A 22378-nucleotide genomic window follows, 5' to 3' on the forward strand; every position below is an offset into this window, starting at 1 on the left:
TCCAGGTTAGGGTCTGCAGCTGTAGTTGCTAAGATATGGAAATTTGCTAAACTCCTATTGAGTATATCCTGGGTGTGAGCATCTGTTTCTCTCTTAACGGCTGCTAAAGCTCGGTGTTGTTGTAACTTTTTCATCATTTTCCTACGTTCATGCGCTCCTCTACTGAACCATCATCTCTTCTTAGGAGGGAATGGCTCTTCAGACTGAGCCTTAAACACGAATATCCCATCTTCATTGTCAGTTGAATACCCTGAGAGGGTAGGCTGTGAAGAGGTGTCTTCGCTCCTAGGTGAGCTGGGCAACTGACGGTAGGCGTCGGAAGGTCCTTGGTCACTCATACTGTAAACTAACAAATAGTCAAATAACACACAAAAATAAAATACAAATATGCACGTAGTTCCGTAATTTATTTCCTAACATATTGAATAAATTTTGGTGTCAGCAGAACACTTCTGTGGCTGAATCAGTGGCTTAGCTCTGATACCACCTTCTGTCGCAACCCCCGCCCCCTAATTACCCGGGAACGGGCAGCCGCGACCAGTTTTAGTGGTATCGGTGTTTATCATTTTGGCAGTGGAATTTACATCAGGACCGTAGTTAGGAAATATTTTATCAGAGTAAAATACTACGCTTTTATAATATTAAACACATGGGAAGATCCCAAGTTTCAAGTACACACATTTTTATAGGGATAAACCCTATTTTATTTAAATAAAACATCTCTTTATTTTAGGTAACTTTATAGCCACTTTTCCAAGCCTTCAGTGCTGTCCAGCTAGCTTTTATTTTTGGCTTTCACATTTTGTTACCAGAAACGCGTTTAAAAACATTTTGTTAGTGGGAAATACTGGTGAGTGAATCCCGGTTTAATCAAGACATGTAAAAACCATTATACAGTGTTGAGGGTGGTCGCGCAATTACATTTGTTTCCATCTACTTTAATTACCACCCACGGTACTGTCAACCCGACTTGTGGTCATGTTAGTACTCACAATGTAGTAACAAATTTTGTATACAAAACCCCAACATACCGACAATAATTGTATAATACAAATACTCAATCACTGTTTAATATAATGTTAATCATATGAGGTTTTGTAAAAACAGTTTGTAAAAAGGAGATTACTCACATTGCTGTCTTAGGGTTTTCCTTAACGATTTCCTGGTGATTATCTATTAATTACACAAATGCACACGTGTTAGTACAATAACCCAATATTTACATTAGTAATACCCTCCCCGAGACGGCATTCCAACGACTACGTCGGGCAGAACCACGACAGCCGTTACGGAACCCTGGATCAATCGGGCAGCGTATCTAATACGTAACCGGGGTTATGATACTTACAACGAGGCAAAACTTTGTTATTTAGGGGGGTATAATGCCCGAGTATAGCTTATACTATATAGAAATTCGAGAGAGAAAGTTGGAAATGAACGACGTAAACTAAAGGCCTGAGCTCCCATTATATAGGGCTGGTGGACCAAGTTCTCGCGGCCTGCGAAAGAGAAAGGGAGGGCCTACGCGACCCGCGACATAGGGTCCGTAGGGCCTAGCCTTGAGTTGTCACTGATCTAGCTTCGCCACGTGTTGACACGTGGCGCCTTCCGGGTTAGGCCGCATGTCAAGGCGCTTGCGGCCCGCGTAAGACCAAGGCTAGGTCTTCGCGGCCTGCCACAGCCTAAAAAATCTTATTTTTAATTAAATTTAATAAAAATAAAGGTATTCGAAGCCCGTTTTCGTATTCGGGGTATATTTTATGACATATAAGGACAGTTTAAACATATTAGGGGTGTCGTAAAATTATTTAGGAGTGTTGTTATACAAGTGAACACATGTGCCCATCTTAAAGACAACCCATCCACCCTAAGACCACATGGTATAGGGTTTAGAGAGGGGAAGGGGTACAAAGCCCCTCTACGCCCCAAACACCACCCCACCCTCTACACCACTAGGGCGTTGGCCCTCTTGATGGATGATACATATGATTATGATTGAGACAATATGCTTAGTGAAATTGAAAGAGATGAAGATGAAATATCAAATTGCCAACTGGTTTACGACTATGGGTTTATCATTCTATGGGATTTATATTATATGTATTTTAAATCTACACAAAATCGTAAACAAATAAAAACTAATCGGACATACCGTTATTTCGGCTAGAGCAGTGAGTCATCGACAAGTGATTCCGGCGTGAGAGCAAGGTGGTCGTTGGCGTTTCATAGGCGGGCGGTGGGAGGTAGGGGTGTTCATGGTTCGGTTTCAAACCGTGAAACCGCCCAAACTGGTCATCGGTTTGGTTTCACGGTCGATTTTTTTACTTAACTTTCAGTCGGTTGGTTTCAATATTTTCAAACCGTATCGAACGGTTTGGTTCACGATTTCTACCGAAAACAAAACGTATAAAACCGGACCGGACCGAACAAACTTATTCTACTTTATTTTTTTTACCTATTTCATACTATATGTGTAGACAAGAATAAAAAAATAATGTAAAACAAAAGTGTACTAAGCCTATTTTGAAATATTTCATACTAAAGGTATACCCGATTATCATATTTCACTACAATACTTACCCATCCTCGTATATGAGTTTTTTAAAATCTAAATTTTCAAACACCAACCAGCACCTTTATATTAATATATTCAGGGATATTTCTATGTATTTGAACTGCTTTTAAAGCTATTTGGATAGCTGGTTATATTAAACAACTTGTTCTAAGCATTTGATAACTTTTTTGATATCTTAGAATTTGGACAACTTTTTATTTCAACCTTTTTCTTTTGCAATTTCGGGACAACTTGTGTGAAGGCTCAACGAGTCTAAACCGTAAAACCAAACCGTTATTAATGGCTTGGTTTGGTTTGGTTTAAAAGTTCTATTGTTTGGTTTTGGTTTACAAAAATAAAAAACCGTTACTAACGGTTCGGTTCATGGTTCACCTAAAAACCGCGAAAACCGAGTTGTGAACACCCTAGTGGGAGGTGGTCACCGACGTGAGGGTTGTGAGGGAGAAAGTGGCGGGGTGTGAATATGGGCTGAGAGGTAGGATAGGGCAAGGGTAAAGTTACCTTGTTTTCCATCCAACGTGATTTTAAAGCCGAGCCATTAAGAGGCTAACTGATTCATTAAGAGGTGTTATTTTAATGAACCAAATGCACTTACATCTGACCAATTCAGAGGTAGTATCTGAATGGAATCATTAAGAGGCTATCTGTGGCCTATGTGATATGGTGCGAGGCTTTGTCCTTAGACCGTGGGGTATGGTGGGGCGGGGGTTTGGGGCGTGGACAGCCCAAACCTCCATATTTATATTTTTTTATAAAGAAATATAAATTTTTTAATAATGTTTTTAAATAAAAGGAAATTACATAAAAAATTCCTAGTGCTTGTAATATTTTTTCTTTATATCTTCTCTCGTCTCCAACATTAGTTCCAACTCTTCACCTGATAGGTGATCGATGGGCTGGGCTAGAAATTTCATATCATCTCGTCTTTGTTTCAGGGCATCCCTAGCTTCTTTGCTCTTCCGAATTTCGGCCCTTTGTTGTTGGAATACGTTGAATGTATCTAACTTGCATGCAATGTCTTCCAACTGATCGCTGTATACTCCCCTACGCAAGCCCAAACTCCCAACTGAAGGCGATGGCGTACCGGATCTTGATTTTTGAGCGCCTTTTTGCGGCATCTCTTCCGTATTCTGGCCGGTTTAGCGAATCATCCACATCGTCCTCCAATTCTTGATCTCGTGCATCCGATTGGGTTTGGGACGAGGGTGTCCTTGACTTTTTGGAAGACATGTTAGTTTCGTTACCACTGGGGATATTCGCCCACTTGGGATGGAACTTATAAATGTCCCAACAATGCATGAAACGGAAGTCGCTCCCCACATTCGTGTATGTAACCAATGCATTTGTCACAAAGTCCGCTTCGATTTCACCACTTTTTGGGTTTTGCTTTGTCTTATGTAAATAACCACTAAATTTGGTGAGTTGCCCGCTTATCTCGGTCCACTTCGAGGATAAGCTATCATTTTCACGATAAAGCTCCCTTTCCATTTCTTCATGGAATGCTTTACTGATCGCGTCCCACAAATGGTTTCTATATTGAGAATTTCCTATTTTAATAAAAACAACATTTAATATATTACAAAGTTATATAATAAAAAAACATAAATATTAAAATAAGGGCTACAAAATTTTTAAAAATACTTAAAGTTGGATGTAGAGAATTCTGAACCCAAGCCCTCGCCAATGCAACTTCTTCTTTAAGGACCCATCTTTGTTGTTTTCGTTTGGCGCTTTCAAGTGCTTTCTCGGCCTCGGTTTTTTTCTTGTGACTTCTCTTCTTGATGGGTTTGGATGCGGAAGGACCATCGATGGGGGGTTGAGTTTCGTGGACGGTTTCGGTTTGGGAAAGGTTGATGGGCGTTTGTGAAAGGTTGGTGGGCGTTTGTGGAATCGGGCTAGGTATAGAATCGTCGGTGTGAGGGAAGTTAGTATACAAACGATTCGAGAGAAACGATGCATAACCAGCCATATCCGACATAGGGGAGTGTATTAAAAAGGGAGCAATTGGACGCTTGGGTGGTGGGCTAGGATTTTCTTGTAATGCCCAAGGGTTGTTCGGGTCAAAACCACGATTATGAGGATTCATTTTTCGTATTGTGGTTGGATGAGAGTTTTTTTTTTTTTTTTTTTTTTTTTTTAAATAAGATAGAGATGATTATAGAAGAGGTGGAGTAGTTGTGGTAAAAAAAAATGAATAGAAATGTGAGTTTTTATAGTGAAAAAATCATTTTTTTTACACATAGCCGTTAGCCAACGGCTAGCCCAAACGGCTAGTTGTCTTGGCCAATCAGATCCCGCCGTGTCACCTTGATAGCCCCGTCCAACGCCCGGACTGAATCCCCCGCCCAAGGGGCCACGCCGAAACCCAAACCCACCCAGGGTGGTGATTTAGACGTTTATACGCAACCCACACCCCAACCCCCGCCCCATACCCCATATTCTTACCTCATGGCTCTTTGATAAAAATACAAAAACCTAAAAGATTTGATAGAAGATATAAAAATTATAAAAAAAAAGAAAAAAATTGTACAAAGTACAAACCCTCGTTGGATTTCCCTCCTTCAAACCAACCAACACCCACACACACCTCACCTTCTCCTCTTTCCTCTGATCAACACGTTACAAATTCCACTATCAAACTCTGCAATTCACCTCTTCCCTTTTTACCCCCCAATTTCATAAATCAACAATCTTTCTTTACAAATTCTCCAATTATTTCTTAAAATCTACAAACCCTCAACTTCATTCTTCCAAATTCAGATCTACTTGGGCTCAATTCCATCTGGGTATCTCTCAAAATTCAAGATTTATTGATGAATTTTGGTGGGTATTCAACGTAAAGATGGGATCGAATGATAGTTTAGAGAATGCTGCTGCGAATATAAACCCCTTTGCAGGTGGGTCAAGAGCCCCGACCCGTTCAACGGTTTCGGGTCAATCCGTTTCCACTAGTGGTAGTGCCGGGTCGCCCTCGACCCGGAGTGATAACACGTTTTTGAGGTTGAATCATGTTGATGTTGTTGGTGATGATGATGCTGGATCTCAAGGGGTTGCTGGGTGAGATTTTTGGCACCTCTGTTTTTTTTTTACTTTATTTATTTATTTATAATAATAATAATAATAATAATAATAATAATAATTTTTATTATTATTATTATTATTATTATTATTATTATTATTATTATTATTTTTGTTGTTGCTGCTATTATTAAAATCTACTGTTTGTTGACTTTTACAAATAGACATGAAATTTTAAACTTTTTGGTTGGAAATTATTACTTACTTTATAACTGGTTGTCCGTGTTCGTGTTCGCCGTTGAGGAAATAAATGTGTTCATGAACACTTATTGAACTAGATAAACTGTAGGTGTTTGTTCATCAAACAAATGAACGTATCGGGTTCGTTCATAGGGATTTAAACGAACCAAACGTTCAACGAAGAGTTCTGAACCGTTCGGTGGGAAGTTTGTTTATGTTCGTCCGTGTAACAAATGAATGAACGCGAACGTAAAATTTTGTTTGTTAGGTTAAACGAACGAACATGAACAGTGGTTGCGTTTGTTCGTTTATGTTTGTGAATGTTTGGTAATGTTTTTATTTATGTTTGCTCATTTATGTTCATTTGTGTTCGTTCATTTACAGGTTTTATATTGTTTTAAGTTTTTAAAAATTTGAAACCCTAGCTAGTTATGCTATATGCCTCCCCCAACATCCCTTATTTGACCATTTCAATTTAAGTTTGTGTTAAAGCTTGACAAACTTCTTAATTTTGCGTTAATCCTGTTTTTGATAATTATGTCAAATTGTGTTCGGATAATTATGTTAAGTGCTTGTTTATTTTTTGGTGGATTCTTCGTAATCTTTGTGATGAAAAAGTACAAATTTTATTCTAAAATGAATATTTGTTTGTGTGTATTCATTTGTGTTTGTAAAAATTGTGTTCGGAACTTCGGATAATTATGTTAAGTGCTTGTTTATTTTTTGGTGGATTCTTCGTAATCTTTGTGATGAAAAAGTACAGATTTTATTCTAAAATGAATATTTGTTTGTGTGTATTCATTTGTGTTCGTAAACGTTGTTTGTCTTCATTTATGTTCGTGAACATTTGTTTGAGTTCATTTGCTTTTGGTAAGTGTTCGCGAACAGTTGATGAACACGTTAATTTTCTTAATGAACGAACACGAACAAGAAATCTCGTTTGGTAAACGTTTGTGAACAGTTCACGAACTGGTTCATTCCTCTTGTTTTTTTTTGGTAAAGGTTTTTTTTAGGTTTTTGGGGGGTGGGGGGGGGGTTAGGTTTTTTGGGGGTTTTTTGGTGAGGTATAGTTTTTTTTTTTTGTTTTTTTGCCCGGGGGGGTGGGGGTGGGGGGGTTTAGGTTTTTGGGTGGGTGGGGGGGGGGGGTTAGGTTTTTGGGTGATGGTGGGGTGGGGGTGGGTGTTTAGGTTTTTGGTGGTGATGTAGTGGGTTTAGTTTTAGGTCATTGGACACTTGTCACTCTATAAATCCTTCTTACACTTCTTACAATTAGAAGCCTTTGTAGAATAACTTGACCCATGTTTTTGCAGCTTTAATTTTAACTGCCGAGGATTTATTGTCAAACTATTTAGTATTGTTATTTGGGATTGAATCAGCATTGGTCTTCTTTTGGCTTGAGTTTTATGTTTTTAGAATTATTTTTTAATGATTTTTAACGCGAATGGTAACGAGACATAGACATCTGTTTTTATATATATTTTGTCTACAAGTTTCTTGTTTGGTGATATTGATGAGTGGTTTGTTATACTTGTATTTAAACAGCAAGAAGAAAAAACGAGCTCAACGTGCAACTGGAGGAGATAAAGGCGGTAGAGGACTTCGTCAGTTTAGTATGAAAGGTTTGTTCTTTCCTTATTTTTATCTCGGCTAGATGTTGCAATTTCGACTCGTTTATAGGTAATCGGGTTGATTTGATATTTTTGCTCTAAGAAGTAAGAAGTCAAATGGGTAGGGATGCAAATGAACTGAACGATCAGCGAACAGTTTGTGAATCATTTGGCGGGAAGTTCGTTTAGTTAAATGAACGAACAAGAACAGTGGCCGTGATCGTTTAATTATGTTCATGAATGCTCGGTAACGTGTTCGTTTGTGTTGGATAGTTCATTAGTGCTTTTAGTTTTTATATTTTTTTAAATACTTCAAAGTTACGATAACAACAACTTTACCTAGTTATTCCCACCTATAGCTATACAGCTATTAGTAGGGTCTGGGGAGGGTGAGATGTAGGCACAACTTACCTCTATCTTAAGGGATAGAGAGGCTGCTTCCTACGAGACCCCCGACTCTAAATAAGTCTAAAGCTCCTAAACCAAGAAAAAATGACTTGGCTTAGAATCACACCCAGAAAAAAACGAATACAAATCTAAAGCTCCTAAACCAAGAAAACCCCTACAAATCTTTAACCTTAATCCTACGTCTTCACAATCCTCAACCATGTCCTCAAAGAGGTGTAAGTCTAATAAATCCTTTCTAACTCGCTCTTCCCAAGTTAGTTTCGGCCTGCCTCTACTCCTCCCCTCCATGGTGAGAGTTTCTACCGATCTAACAGTAGTTGTCACTTGTCTCCTCCTTACATGCCCAAACCATCTCAATCTCCCCTCCCTTATCTTATCATCTGAAATACTAGTCACTCCCAATCTTTCCCTAAAAACCTTATTTTTTATCCTATCCAACCTAGTGTGCCCACACATCTACCTTAGCATCCTCATCTCTGCTACCTCCAGCTTACGCGCTTGTATATTCTGTTACGATAAATAAATGTTTAATAAGGTATATTCTGTTAATAAACGCTTGTTTGTGTTCGTTTGTTTCCATTTGTGTTCATGAATGTTCGTTGCCTAATGTTAACAAACGAACACGTTCATTTTCTTAACGAACATAAAATCTCCTTTGGTAAGTGTTCATGAACAGTTCGCGAACACATATATTTCCATAACAAACGAACACGTACAAGATCTTGTTCGTGTTCGTTTGCAGCCCTACAAATGGGTAAGTAATAAGAGCTAAAATGGAAACGGGTCGAACGGGTCATACATGTGAAAGTCTTTAATTTGTATTTAAAAAGCATAAAACCTGCTACATTGTTTTACTATTTTTTTTGTTTCTTTTTGTAATAATGAAGCTTTTGTATTTCATATCTAACGCATTAAATAATATAAGTTTCAAAAAGAAAGACAAAAGGTTACCTAACCGGTGTTGACATGTACTGAACCGTTTTGATATGTTACCCAACCCGCCCATTTTGCCAATTGTAATGTGGGTTGACTGCTAATGCTTTTTTTTTTGTGTCATGCCTAGTGTGCGAGAAAGTGGAAAGCAAGGGAAGAACTACTTATAATGAGGTCAGAGGATATGTTATTATATATTTTTTTTCTGTGATTTATCCCTTTAGTTCTAGATTGCTCTCTTTATCAGTCATTCTTTTCACTAGTCCACAAACTAAAATCTTACTTTCATGTTCTCAAATGCACTATGTGCTTGAGGAAACTAGTTTGTAACATGAAGGTAATGTTGACAAAGTAAATGGATTTCTAATCTTAATAACAAAAATATGTTTTTTTTTTCTAATTCTTTCCAAGATTAAATACTAGTAGGCTACTAACTCTCAGTGTTTCGCATTATATATATATTCGTTTAAATTAGTTTTCCACTTGTCAAATGTTATGCGCGTAGCATGCAACAACAACCATACCCAGTATAATCCCGCCTATTGCCGAACTATTGGTGGGGTCTGGGGAGGGTGGGATGTAGGCAAGTCTTACCTCCATCCCAGGAGATAGAGAGACTGCTTCCAGTGAGACCCCCAGGCCCCAACTCCAAAACCATATCTAGACATAACAATCAAATAAAACACACATAGGCAGATAACACCTCATGAAGACACACATGCAAGCGATAACACGCATAAAACATTAAAAAAACTAAGATCCTAAGTTGAGAATCTAATACAAAAATCAGACTCTTCTCTTAAAAGTCCTTATCCTTAATCCTACGTCTCCATGAACTCCTATCCTCAACCATGTCCTCGGAAAGTTGTGGCCTATTACGTTTCTCCCAAGTGAGTTTCGGTCTACTTCTTACCCTCTTTCCCTCAACAGGGATAGCTTCTACGGTTCTAACCCTGGTTGTTGTCTGTCTCCTCCTGACATGCCTAAACCATCTCAACCTCCTCTTCCTTATCTTCGCTATCGATAACTATGAACATACATTACTTCCAATACCGGACGTATCGCATGCTATGCGCATAGATAGTGACGTAGCCCACCGCATCCAGGTTAAATTTTTAACTACCTTGTCGCTATTCGCTATCGATAACTATGTGTATGTTAAAGCTTATAGTTGTTTTTAGTTCTGAAATTTGCTTTTATATTAATATATTTGAAACAATATTTTATGCATCTTTTTTTTTGTTTTTTTTTTAAAGCTTAGAATTTTTGTTAATAAAGTCGGTGCATTTACCCAACATATAGTATGTGTCTAGGTTTATCTTATTCGAACTACTAGCCACTCCTAACCTTTCCCCCAAAGCCTCATTTCTTATTCGGTCTAACCTTGTGTACCCGCACATCAACATCAACCTCAGCATCCTCATTTCTGCACCCTCCATTTTGTGTGCTCGTATCTTCTTGATGGCCGAATAGTATGTCACATATAACATAGTAGGTCTAACTGCAACCCTATGAAATTTCCCTTTTAATGGCCTAGTAATAAAGCAATTGCTAAAGTGTGCATTAGCTTCGATCACACAGACGTATAAGTATTCATATGCTTCTTACAATGAACCGCCGTTTACATCTCTTTAGAAAGAACTGTGTAAATTATTTAAAAAAAGTTTGGTTTCCAGGTTGCAGATGAACTTGTAGCTGAATTTTCTGATCCTGGTGATGGCGATCAAGCTCCTGATCAGGTGTGTGTGTGTGTGTGTGTATATATATATTGGGGATGGATCATGAGAAAACTCTTCTTCGTGTGAAAACTAAAAAACTCCCAAAAAAAAACTTAAAAAGCACACCATGTTTTTGTCAGCATTTTTGGTTGTAAATCTAGCATTTTTAAGATACAAAAAAAGCTTTTTCTTGAAAAAAAAAGGCAAATTGGATTTAAATAATCCCAACTTGCTCAATTTGGCCGATGATAATCCCAACTCAGTTATTGGCCGATAATAATCCGAACTGGTCCACTTTTGGCCGATATCCGCCGTTAGAAATAGCTTAACGGAGTTAAGCTTTTTTCCGAATTACAAACGATGTTTTATGGATTTTGATCAGAACGAGGATACGAGTTGATTGATATAAAATTTACCTCGAAATACTGCCTCAAACGACGAAAACGGTGCTTCAATTCGGGTGTTTAAACTTCCAATTAATAAAAATCAAGTCGTTTGAAGCACCGTTTCGAGGTAAGTTTTACATAAATCGAATCGTATCCTCGTTCTGATCAAAATCTATAAAACATCGGTTTGTAATTCAGAAAAAAGCTTAACTCCGTTAAGCTATTTTTAACGACGGACTATTATCGGCCAAAAGTGGACCAGTTCGGATTATTATCGGCCAATAACTGAGTTGGGATTATTATCGGCCAAATTGAGCAAGTTGGGATTATTTAAATCCAATTTGCCAAAAAAAAATTAGTATGACACATGTGCAACACTACGAAAAAATTAGTAAAACATCTTTTTTGAATCTTAAAAATGTAGATTTACAGCCAAAAATGTTTAAAAAAAAGTTGGTGTGTTTGGGAGATTTTTTTGGGAGTTTTTTTTGTTTTCTCACGAAGAAGTGGTTTTCTCATGATCCTCTCCCTATATTTTTTTTCCTTCAAACATTTGTTGAACCACACGAAAACTGCATTCTTATTTAGATATTTTTTCTGCAACTACTGAATATTTGTCACAGAAACAATATGATGAGAAGAATATCCGTCGACGGGTGTATGATGCACTAAATGTTCTCATGGCTATGGATATTATTTCGAAAGATAAAAAGGAAATACAGTGGAGAGGTCTGCCTCGAACTAGTTTGAACGATATCGAAGAACTAAAGGTTTCTCTTTATTCTTTTTCACATGCAAAGTGTACATTGGGCAAAACGGGCGGGTTTGGTGGCGGGTCTGTTAACTGCTCGGGTGGACCCAAAACACTTTTTGTTCAAACTTACTAAATCTTTTGTTAAGTGGTTAGTGTGTCGTATATGATACTGGAAAATATGTTTTATTAGTAACAATTTTGTGTTTTGAATAAAATGATTAGAAGGATCTATGCATTAAAAGTTGACTTTTGGTCAACTTTTGACCAGTTGACCTCTCCTTTCTTAGTTTTTATTTATTCATTCCTTTTTTACATCTGTTACCGAACGAACACAAACAAGACCGTGTTCGTGTTCATTTGTTAAGGATGTATATGTGTTCACGAACTGCTCATGAACACTTACCAAACGAGATTTTCAGTTCGTGTTCGTTTGTTAAGGAACTGAATGCGTTCATGTTCGTTTGTGTGCGTTTGTTAATTTCAAGCAACGAACGCAAACGGACGTTCATAAACATAAATGAAAACAAACAGACACAAACAAACGTTCATGAACAAAATATAGATACACGGATACTTATTAAATATTTTATTTGTCAGAATCTTGAAGTATTTAAATAAAACTAGGATTTCCCCACCGCGCATTGTAGCGGGGAATCCGTGTACGAATCAAACAATAAAGATCAGCTTTTTAAACTACTATATTACATTACAATATACAGGTAGAGGATCCTGTAAAAAGTGCTCAAAGTGTGAGAAGTGTGAGAAGTGTATTATAACACTATATATAATACTATATAACACCATATAAACATTGTATAACAATATGTAACACCATATAATACCATATAACACTATGTAACATTATATATCATTATATAACAAATATAACACTATAGTTTGTCTGATAGCATGTCTATGATAGATGTATAGTGATATATTTGTTATATAATGTTATATAGTGTAACATAGTGTTATATAGTATTATATGGTGTTACATATTGTTATATGGTGTTTATATGGTGTTATATAGTATTATATATAGTGTTATAATACACTTCTCACACTTTAGGCCCTTTTTACACTATCCTTACCCACAATATATATTCAAAACCAACTTGTAATAATTAATAATGACCAGTTTTAAAACATCAATTTTAGAAAACATAAAAGTAAATTTATAATTTTTTTTTCGGTGGGTACCGGATTAGTTTATTTTCTAAAAAATTATAACGCGAATTAGTTGTAAAAAAATAACAAACGAAAGTTATAATAGGAAAATGAAACTATTGGGTTAAAGGCCTATATTATTTAAAGTCTAAGGGATTAGTCTGAAACTTAAAAAAAATTTTGGCGTTGTATATAAAACGGTTTAAAAAGGGTAATAATAACTTTATTAGAGTTCAGGGGACGTTTAATAAGTTTATCAAAATTCAAGGGTAAGAATGTAAGTTGTTTTAAAAAAAACTAACAAAAGTTGAGGGGGGCAAAATGGTAAGAACCAAAACTTTGGTGGTTAAAACATAAAAAAACAATTTTTGTGAGATGGTTACAAATGCCACTCAAATATGAGTAAATTACAAAATTGCCATAAAGAATAAAAAAGTTAAGTATGTGAGTGGGTGGCATTCTTGTAATTAAATTCAAAAGAATGGATATTATATATATTGTAGCTAGTGATGTGTTTTTATGGGTTAAGTTATTCTATAAGAGCCTGTGTAGTGGGGCGCTATGTGCCCCTATAAAGCCCCAATGGCGCCCACAACACCACTACGAAGGGCGTTATGAGGCCAAAAAAGGGGGGGAGCGCTATATATGGCGCCGTGATGGGGGGATGATTTCAAAAATGGACCAATAAAAAAAAGCAAGTGTTTTTTTAATTAATTAATAAAATTGAAAATTAATAATTAGGTAATGATAGGTAGGTGCTTTATGACTATGGGCTCTAGTGATATAGTGCCCCATAAAGCCCCTGTGTGACGTGGCACGACACGTGTCGCATAACGCCCCACAAGGGGCTTTATGACTACGGATGGCCTAAAGGCTCCTAATTGTAAGAAGTCTTTATAGAGTGACAAGTGTCTATGAACCTAAACCCACTACACCACCACCCAAAACCTAAACACCCCCGCCCCACCACCACCCAAAAACCTAAAACACCCCCCCCCCCCCCCCTCCCTCGACAAAGAAAAGGGTAGGTGATTTGGGGGGGGGGGTTAGTATTTTGGGTGGTGGTGGGTGCTTGGTTTTTTTTTTGTGTGTTGTGGGTTTTTTAGGAGCCTTTGTACACTTCTTATTTTTAGGAGTCTTTGTATTTAATCCTAATCCGTGTTTTTATATATAGTATAATATAAAAAATTAAAAACAATGACGAACTATTGAACATAAACGAACACGTTAACAAACATTCACCAACATAAATGAATGAACACGGCCTCTATTCATGTTCGTAACTAAACAAACAAAATTTCTTAGTGCTCGTTTATTAATTAAACGAACGAACACAAACGAATTTCCCGCCGAACGGTTCATGAATTGTTTGTTGAACGTTTGGTTCGTTTGCAGCCCTAAGATAAACGTACCTGGTTCATAAGTAAATGTGTCGTAATTGCTCTTTTTTCGGTACATGTATAAAGTAATAAAGTTAATATCAAGACATCTACGAATCTATTGTCGTTTGATTAGTTTCTTCTTTTTATTTACGTCACAGAGTGAGCGACTTGCTCTCAAGAACCGAATTGAGAAGAAAAAAGCTTATTTAGGAGAGCTCGAAGATCAAGTGAGAACCGTTCTCTATATTAGGAATTACTTTTCGATCCATGTTTCACTTCTGTGTTTTTTTTTTTCTTTTATAAAGCGCGTAGGTCTTCAAAATCTCATCAAACGAAACGAGCAATTATACAGCTCAGGAAATACACCAAGTGGCGGTGTGGCTTTACCGTTTATACTGGTCCAGGTATGATTGCTTTGAACCCGTATTATTGTCTTTCTTGCTAAATAATGATAAAAAACATTTTAACTTTTTTTTTTCGTGTTTGGTAAGTGTAGACCCGTCCTCATGCCACCGTCGAGGTGGAAATTTCAGAAGATATGCAGCTTGTTCATTTCGACTTCAACAGGTTAGCTCATGGTTTGTGGTTTTAGCTTATTAAATTTTGTAAAATGCCATTTTCGTCCCTGAGGTTTGGCCAGTTTTGTGACTTTTGCCAAAAGGTTTGTTTTTTTCGCATCTGGATCCAAAAGGTTTGAAATACTGTCATTTTCATCCGGCTAGTTAACTCCATCAGTTTTTCTTCGTTAAGTCAAGGGTATTTTTGTAATATTTGTTAACTTAAAGGGCAATTTGGTCTTTTGAATGCATGTACATTATGCTTGTGCATAAAGTGAAAAAGACTGAATTGCCCTTTAAGTTAACAAAAAAGACGGAAATACCCCTGATTTAACGAAGAAAAATGGATGAAGTCAATGAGCTGGACGGAAATGGCAAGATTTCAAACCTGTTGGATCCAGATGCGAAAAAACAAACCTTTGGACAAAAGTCGCAAAATTGACCAAACCTCAAGGACGAAAATGGCATTTTACTCTAAATATTATATTTGATTGCGATAATGATTGATGTTGACTTTGGTCTAATTTCAGCACACCCTTTGAGCTACATGATGACAATTATGTCCTCAAGGCCATGAAGTTAGGTAACGGACCGAACACTGTTTGTACAGATGGAGGTGCGGGGTCCAGCATGTTACAGCCCCAAGTCCCGTTGCCGCCAAGGTCCACCGTAGCACACGGTAGACCTCCGCCATCACCGCCACTTCCTGGCATACTAAAGGGACGTGTTAAGTATGAGCATTAGTCGATACGACCTCTATTGTATATTGTGTAGGCATATTCTGCTTTGTTAATGTCGAAAATTATTATAAAATTTTTGTTTTTGGATCGATATTGGAAACTTCTCATTTACGTTCAAGACTATATATATTGGCTCCATAATGAGGGCCGGCTAGAGGCTCTTGTTTTGCTGTTAGATATCGAAGAAGCTCAAATATGAGCGTGCGTTTCGCTTATCTGGAATCGAGTTTGCTTTGTTGGAAATGGTTAATATAGATGTTTTGAGTTATTCAAGCTTTTGGGTTGAGCTTGCATCATCAAGCATTGTTGTATATGCGATCAAGCTTACATTATCGAGCATAGTTGTGTAAGAGAATAAGAGATCAAGCTCGTTAATATAGGCTTGAGCTAATTTCGACTCGTTTGGAGCTCCGGTTTGATTTTTCATATTGTGACTAGTTTAAAAGAGCTCACTTAAAAATAGAAGTTTTTAAATCGTCTAGATTGATAACTTTACATAATCTTTAATAATCTTTATTGGATTTTAAATAACTATGATAGGCCTTTTATTTAATAAGAGAGAATGCTCTGTTAGGCTTGCATGAAGATAATGCAACATGCATTTTTTAAGTGTCAATGCTCACATTCTTTACTATGGTTTTAATTACTATGGTGTATTAATTTCTTTTATCCTTGATAACCAAAGCCAAAGGGAAGTGATAAATAAACTCCAAAATGTTACTTTTTGCTTACATAAATTTGTATTTTCACTAGAAAAACGTACACACATAATAGCTAAGACGAAGGGGGTGTCATGTGGACAAAATTGGAGAAAAATTGGAGAAAACCATAAATGTTATCATATATTTAGTTTCATATTTTTTTTTAACCAAAATAAATTACATATCTGTTATTATTTTTAAAGTTATACAGTAAAATTATACATTTTTATCTTTAGTTCGTGTATGCTCAGGGCCGGCTAATCCGTGCCGTCGTACGAGGCCCAAGTTTTCAAAGGGCTGGGCCCGAAAGGTTTTATAAGCTTATATATATTTATTAAATTATATATTTAGTATATGTATCCATTTGTTATGCAAAAAGAATGTTGGTGGAGTGGAAAAAACAATCTTAATATAATATAATGTAATGTAATGTAATGTAATGTAATATAATATAATAATGTAATGTAGAGGTCTCATGTTCAAGTCTTGACTCTTCCACCACTAAGGTTTTATTTTTTTAATTCACCACTAAGGTTTTATTTTTTAACCACAATTTTGGGTCCAATTCTTTTTATCGTCTGAGGCCCAATTTTTTTTGTAAGTTCTCAGGGACGGCTATGTGTATGGTACTAATATATATTATCTAAAAAAACTTTATTTATTAAATCCTGATAAATTAATAGAGTTTTCTCTTTCAAACTAGTGTTTTGGGAAAAACTATTTATCAAAATGGTGTTCTTTGAAATTTTTTTTACCAAAATAGTGTTTCTAACACATATATCCGATAATGTTTATAAGTACTATCGAATCTGGTACACCTGCCCCTGCCAATATTTCGGTTAATAGTGTAATTTTCCCGTTTTTTGTCCGAATTTTCTAAAATTATATAGGTTTGTCCCCGCCGATTATTTTGCCTAAAAATTCCTTGCCCCTACCAAGTTTATTGTCCAAAACATTTATACATATTTGCGTATTGAGTTAAAAAGGTGAAAGACAGGGCATTTAGTATTTTTTTATAATTGTCTTTAAACTTGAAGTGAGTTTAAATAAAGTTTGAAACTAGTTTTTATATAAATGAAACTTGATGGTTCATTTTTGTCTTAATTGAATGGTGCCCCCATCGGTGTTATTCGACTTCAATAAAAGAAAAAGAAAAAATGTTCTGTGTTCTCAGGGTTCTTGGAGTCTTCAAATCTTCAATCCTTTATCCTTCATAGATTTGAACTAGGGCTAATATTAAATCGAAATTTTGGGCATTACTCGTGTTTTAGATATTAGTTGTAGCATCTATTGTGATTATTAATTTTCAAAAAAAAAAAATATATATTGTGATTATTGTCCAATGATTCCAAAACGCTCCACTTGTGGTATGCGCATATAATGTATATATGTGTGGGCCCTCGGGGTCAAAAGTGAAAGTGTAATAATTTTAACGTTATTTTACTAATTTCGTGAAAATAACGTTAAAAGCGGGAGACGGTTAATCATGCATCATGTGGTGGCGCTGATAGCCGAAAGATAAGGGGGTACATGCACTAATCGGCCTTTGTCCCAATTGCTGAGTTATGTGCCTTATGTCCAAGGCTTGATGCAAAACTACTATTAACTCGGGGGTCTCACTGGAAGCAGCCTCTCTATTCCTACGGAGTAGAGGTAAGACTGTCTACATCTTACCCTCCTCAACCCTACCTTAGCTTTGCTATTGGTGGGATTTACTAAGTATGATGATGATGAATGATGGGGATTTGGGGAAGATGATCAATTAAGGAAGAACTATTGTGAAATTGTAGTTTAACCCATTCCTATCGATCGTTTTTTGTTAGGCATATCATTGTCAAAATTATTAATTTGGAGTTATTATTGTTTGACTCGACCCGAACATTTAACCCAGAACATAGCGATAGGAAAAAAGTTTGGGTCCCATGACTTTCCGCCCCCGTGGAACTTTTAGTCAAGCTCCTCCATTACTAGAAAGGGTACAGAGACGCAATGAATCACAAAATATATTAAAATGTCGAGAAATATAATACAACGTTGAGGAAAAAAGACATTGAATCAAAAAAAGAGACACGATGACAAAAAAATAAACACAATACCAAACAAAAAGACAATAATTTAAATAAAAATTCTAAAATCTACAAGCTAAAAATCCAAAAGCGAAAATCTAAAATTTAAGATAGTAGAGTTTGACAAAATGGTTCCAATACTGTTAGAATTAGTTCAATCAGAGTCCTCCATTTAATACCCTTCCTATAACTTTCTAATTTTAGGAGATTATGTACTTTCCTATCATTATAATACCTTTTTTTTCAATCAAATTAGCATCATTTAGTTATTTTGGTGTCTCAAGTTAATCATTTATCTATTATTAATATATAATAAATGAGAAGTAAAAGAAAAACACAACCATTTATTATTCTGAAAACATAATATAATACTGTTACAAAAAGAGTGAACCATCATCACAGTTTACATAAAAACAAAAATATTTTCTGACAATAAATCTAGTAATGTTATAAACTTTATCCAAGTTTTAAAACACCACCATTTTATAATAACTCTAGCAAAAACCTTGCACAAATACACCATAAACATCTTTGTGCTCTTCTAAAAGGCTTTGGATGCTGAACCACCATTCACTGGCCCATCTCACACTCCGTACGTATAGAATAATAAGGGTAAAAAAAAAGATGCCCTTAAGTTAAAAGGCTCAAAAACCATCTGACCACAAATCACAACTGTGTAGGGTAAAATGTTTCAAACTTATTAATTCCAGCATTCTGGTGTCAAGGAATGGTCCCTTTTACTGTCCATGCAATAGTGGTAAACCATGTGGTTCCTTTGCACCCATTTCATGGCCATGTACTGCCTCTTGCTAAGACCACCGGACCGTCCTGGAGAAGCCGTGACAGGGCGGCACCGTGGTGATGAGTAGGCTGAGCAACCCCCTGCTCTAAAGTTGGTGAACCTCCCAACAAAGGGTTGGTATCTGTAGTCGGCTTTGTATTTACCATCTTCCGTGGCCCAAGAAGAAGCGTCCCATATTGATCCGTATAACCACATTGGCCTTAGCGGAAATGTTGTCGCGCTTTTTCTTGGATACCTTCTTATGGGCACGTCGTCCACAAAAAATCTAAAAAACGTATATGTGTAAATTTGTTGAATTACTAAGAGCTATATTAAGTTATAAATGAGTAGTTTAGGGTATTCAGTATTCGAATCAGAGTAGAAAAATAAAATTAAAAACTCGTATAGAAAATAAGTCAAACCGGAATAGTTATTGATTTGAAGCACAATCTAACAAAATATATAGCATTTAAAACTTACATTATGTCACGTGGGCTCCATAAGATAGCATAGTGGTGAAAATTTTGGGTGGGGTCAAACCATAAATGAAATTTCATTTCTCTCCCAATAATAGTGCCATCACCACTTCCTCTTATGTACACATTTGTTTGTAATGTGTATGGCTTCCCAAATGTTGTTCCAAGGAATTCTATGTCAACCTCATCATGGAACCCTGGATGTGCTTCATTGTTTGAAAGCTACATTTATATATATATAAAAAAAACAATTATAATGTATACATATGGAATAAGGGCTACAGAGTCTGGTTGGAGCCCTTAGACCATGCGTAGTGGTTATGGTGAATAATGTCCCACCTTTGGGCGTTGTCCGCCACGTGTCGTCCTAGTCAGCAAAGGGGCGTTTTGAAGAAATGGGCGTAGTGGGATAATGCCCTCACCCTTGGGCGTTGTTCGACAGATGGCACTCCCATAATTACCCACTTATTTTTTTAATTATTAAAACAAAATAATATTCAATTAAAACAGCAATTGGCCAACACACAAGGGGGCGGTGGCTCGGGTGTCATCGGGCGTTGTTTATTAAAAAACGCCCCATTTTGGAACGAGTACGCATGGTCGTAGGGGCTCCATTGTGCCACCTCAGCGCCACCATTAGAGCCCCCCTCCCAACTCTTAACAACCAAGTTATGGGAAAAAACCCCCTTTTCATCACTACCCATAACTCACACACACAACATCTCGTGAATGCTCGCTATTGCGCTGGCAAGAGGTCAATAGCGCCTACGGTATGGGAGTGGGGGGCGCTATTGTTGTTTATGAGCTGAGGTGGCATGGGCTTAGCGCCCCATACAGCGCAGCCTAACTATGAGATAGCTTGAAAGATTGTACTAGAATGCTGAATGCTCACATAGAATGCTGTTATGACTCCAGCAGTGTAACCCGGTTGCAGTTTGATGGATGCTCCGAAGTAACCGGATCGGAAGGGTCTAGTCGACTTGAACCCACTTCCTGTTATCAATCAAGAAAGTTATACCAAGTTGAGCAAGTTAAAAACTCTTGTTACTTGTTCATAATATATACTAAAGTAATGTTATTTGAGAAAGTAATTAGGATGATGTGACCTGAGGAACTGTCGAGCCAGATGTCGAGAGCGTTGTTGTTAATGGACTGGTGGCTAGGACCCCAGAGGGTTTTGAAGCATCTGTTAAAAGTCAGGGACCTGAACTTTGTGCTTGGGTAGAAGCCAGGTGAAGGTGGTCCGTAGCCAGCATTGCTCACTGATGCTCCAGTGAGAATGAAAATAAGTGAAAACAAGAATACAAAATTAGCCATAAGAGAGATGTGATCGATACCCAAAAATGGAGATCAGGGAGGGAGTAACGAGAAAGAGTGATACGAAAGGTGTATATATGGAGGAGAGAGGTGAGGGGTGGGGTAGTGATATATATAAAATATAGTTATGTAAGTCAAGGTAGTAAATAGTTTAGGATTGAACACTCTTGTGTGAGAGAGACTAGTATATGTAAATCTTGTATGCATAATGCATGGAATCTTCTAGTGACTAGGTAGATCTTCCATAGCAAGAAAGATGTGTAGAGGCTGCTAGTGTTTTTCATAGTGAGATTAAAATAGGGGTGATACTAAATACTCATAAATTTCCTTTAAAAAGTTATATTTAACATCGAACTGGGTGTTTTTTAGGCCCATAGCGTTAAATTATAGTGTATTATATGTGTTTTGACTCATACGTGTCAACCGAACACATTCATACCAAAGGTTACATGAAATGTATACAACCGGGAACTTGTATTGATATGTATATTTAACGAAATTTTTACCATCATGGTCTTACGGGATACGTTTTCTAACATCATGTTCTTAGTTTTCTCCATGACAAAGCTTTCAATAGAACAAATCGGGTTTTTCAGTATCGATAAAGTCAATAGACACTGAAACATATTCGCGTTCATAAGTTGTAACTCGTTGGTTTCATTTAGCCAAAAGAATATTGTCTAAAAGTAGCTTTAACTTTAAATCCAATTATAAAATTTCGAAACAAACAACAAATTCTTGTTTTTGGTTAACTTGAAAACATTGTTTGAACCAAGTGTCATACCAGCCCTCCTAAGTCAACATGCGTACTACGCTAAAAGAGATGTACATTTTGCGTTCAGAACCTACAACAATAAGCACACTACCCGAGTATATCCAAAACAATAAGCAACAAAACTTGAATCGTCATGTGTTTTAAGATTTTCCTAATTCACACATAGACACAAAAAGAAAAGAAAATCTACAAGTATCTATTAAGTTAAAAACAGATAAAAACCTCTACTCCAACATAAAAAAGCAGTCTTAATTACTTGAAGAAACATCGATACCTATGGATGGGACTTAGCGGTCAGGCCACGAAAGTACATGGAGTATCAGATGAGATCGGTTTTGAAGATGAAGCCCCTATGACAAACCAATCTACACCATACTTTCTTAGTCTACCTCTTTCATTTTCCACAATCATAAATCAACAACATTAAGGAAAAAGAAACCAAAGTGGTAGTGTCATATCCAACAAAATATACTACTTTATATAGGCTCAAAACTCATGGTTGTGCGCAATAAACAAAGCCTACTACATGCCAAGAGTCTATTACCTAACATCTTCAGTTCAGGGCCGTTAAATAAGCAAAGAACAAAAAACAACAGATGGGCAAAACAGTGACAAAGTTGCATGCTTTGCAAACCAACATAATAATGGAATATAAGTAAACCACATATAGGAAGGAAGGACCAAAGAAACCCAAAATTAATTAAAATATCATCAATGGCATGAGATTGGGGAAAACACACCAACATCTCTATTGTTCAGAAAATCAATAACCTAAAG

The 22378-nt window shown here is 36.7% G+C and overlaps 2 protein-coding genes across 3 annotated transcripts; one reads left to right on the forward strand and one right to left on the reverse strand.

Annotated features, from left to right (window-relative positions):
• Window positions 1-5112: 5112 nt before the first annotated feature.
• Window positions 5113-15647, forward strand: LOC110924365 (transcription factor-like protein DPB). Of its 2 annotated transcripts, XM_022168384.2 has the most exons (9): window positions 5114-5632; window positions 7376-7452; window positions 8912-8955; window positions 10458-10520; window positions 11509-11655; window positions 14347-14415; window positions 14494-14592; window positions 14685-14755; window positions 15276-15647. In XM_022168384.2, exons 1-9 carry the CDS (start codon window positions 5418-5420, stop codon window positions 15487-15489), a joined length of 999 nt encoding a protein of 332 aa, XP_022024076.1. In that variant the 5' UTR covers window positions 5114-5417; the 3' UTR covers window positions 15490-15647. The 2 variants fall into 2 exon arrangements, with proteins under 2 accessions (XP_035840631.1, XP_022024076.1); XM_035984738.1 differs by lacking the exon at window positions 10458-10520 and having other exon boundaries at window positions 5113-5632.
• A 3093-nt stretch (window positions 15648-18740) lies between these two features.
• On the reverse strand, window positions 18741-20896 carry LOC110924373 (probable xyloglucan endotransglucosylase/hydrolase protein 32). Its single transcript, XM_022168392.2, has 4 exons — window positions 20616-20896; window positions 20402-20502; window positions 19514-19731; window positions 18741-19319 (listed from the first exon to the last, which is right to left on the reverse strand). The coding sequence occupies exons 1-4, from the start codon at window positions 20824-20826 to the stop codon at window positions 18953-18955; spliced, it is 897 nt and encodes a 298-aa protein (XP_022024084.1). The 5' UTR covers window positions 20827-20896; the 3' UTR covers window positions 18741-18952.
• Between the last annotated feature and the right edge of the window lie 1482 nt (window positions 20897-22378).

This window comes from Helianthus annuus, chromosome 2 (genome assembly GCF_002127325.2).
Source record: "Helianthus annuus cultivar XRQ/B chromosome 2, HanXRQr2.0-SUNRISE, whole genome shotgun sequence".
Taxonomy (NCBI): domain Eukaryota; kingdom Viridiplantae; phylum Streptophyta; class Magnoliopsida; order Asterales; family Asteraceae; genus Helianthus; species Helianthus annuus.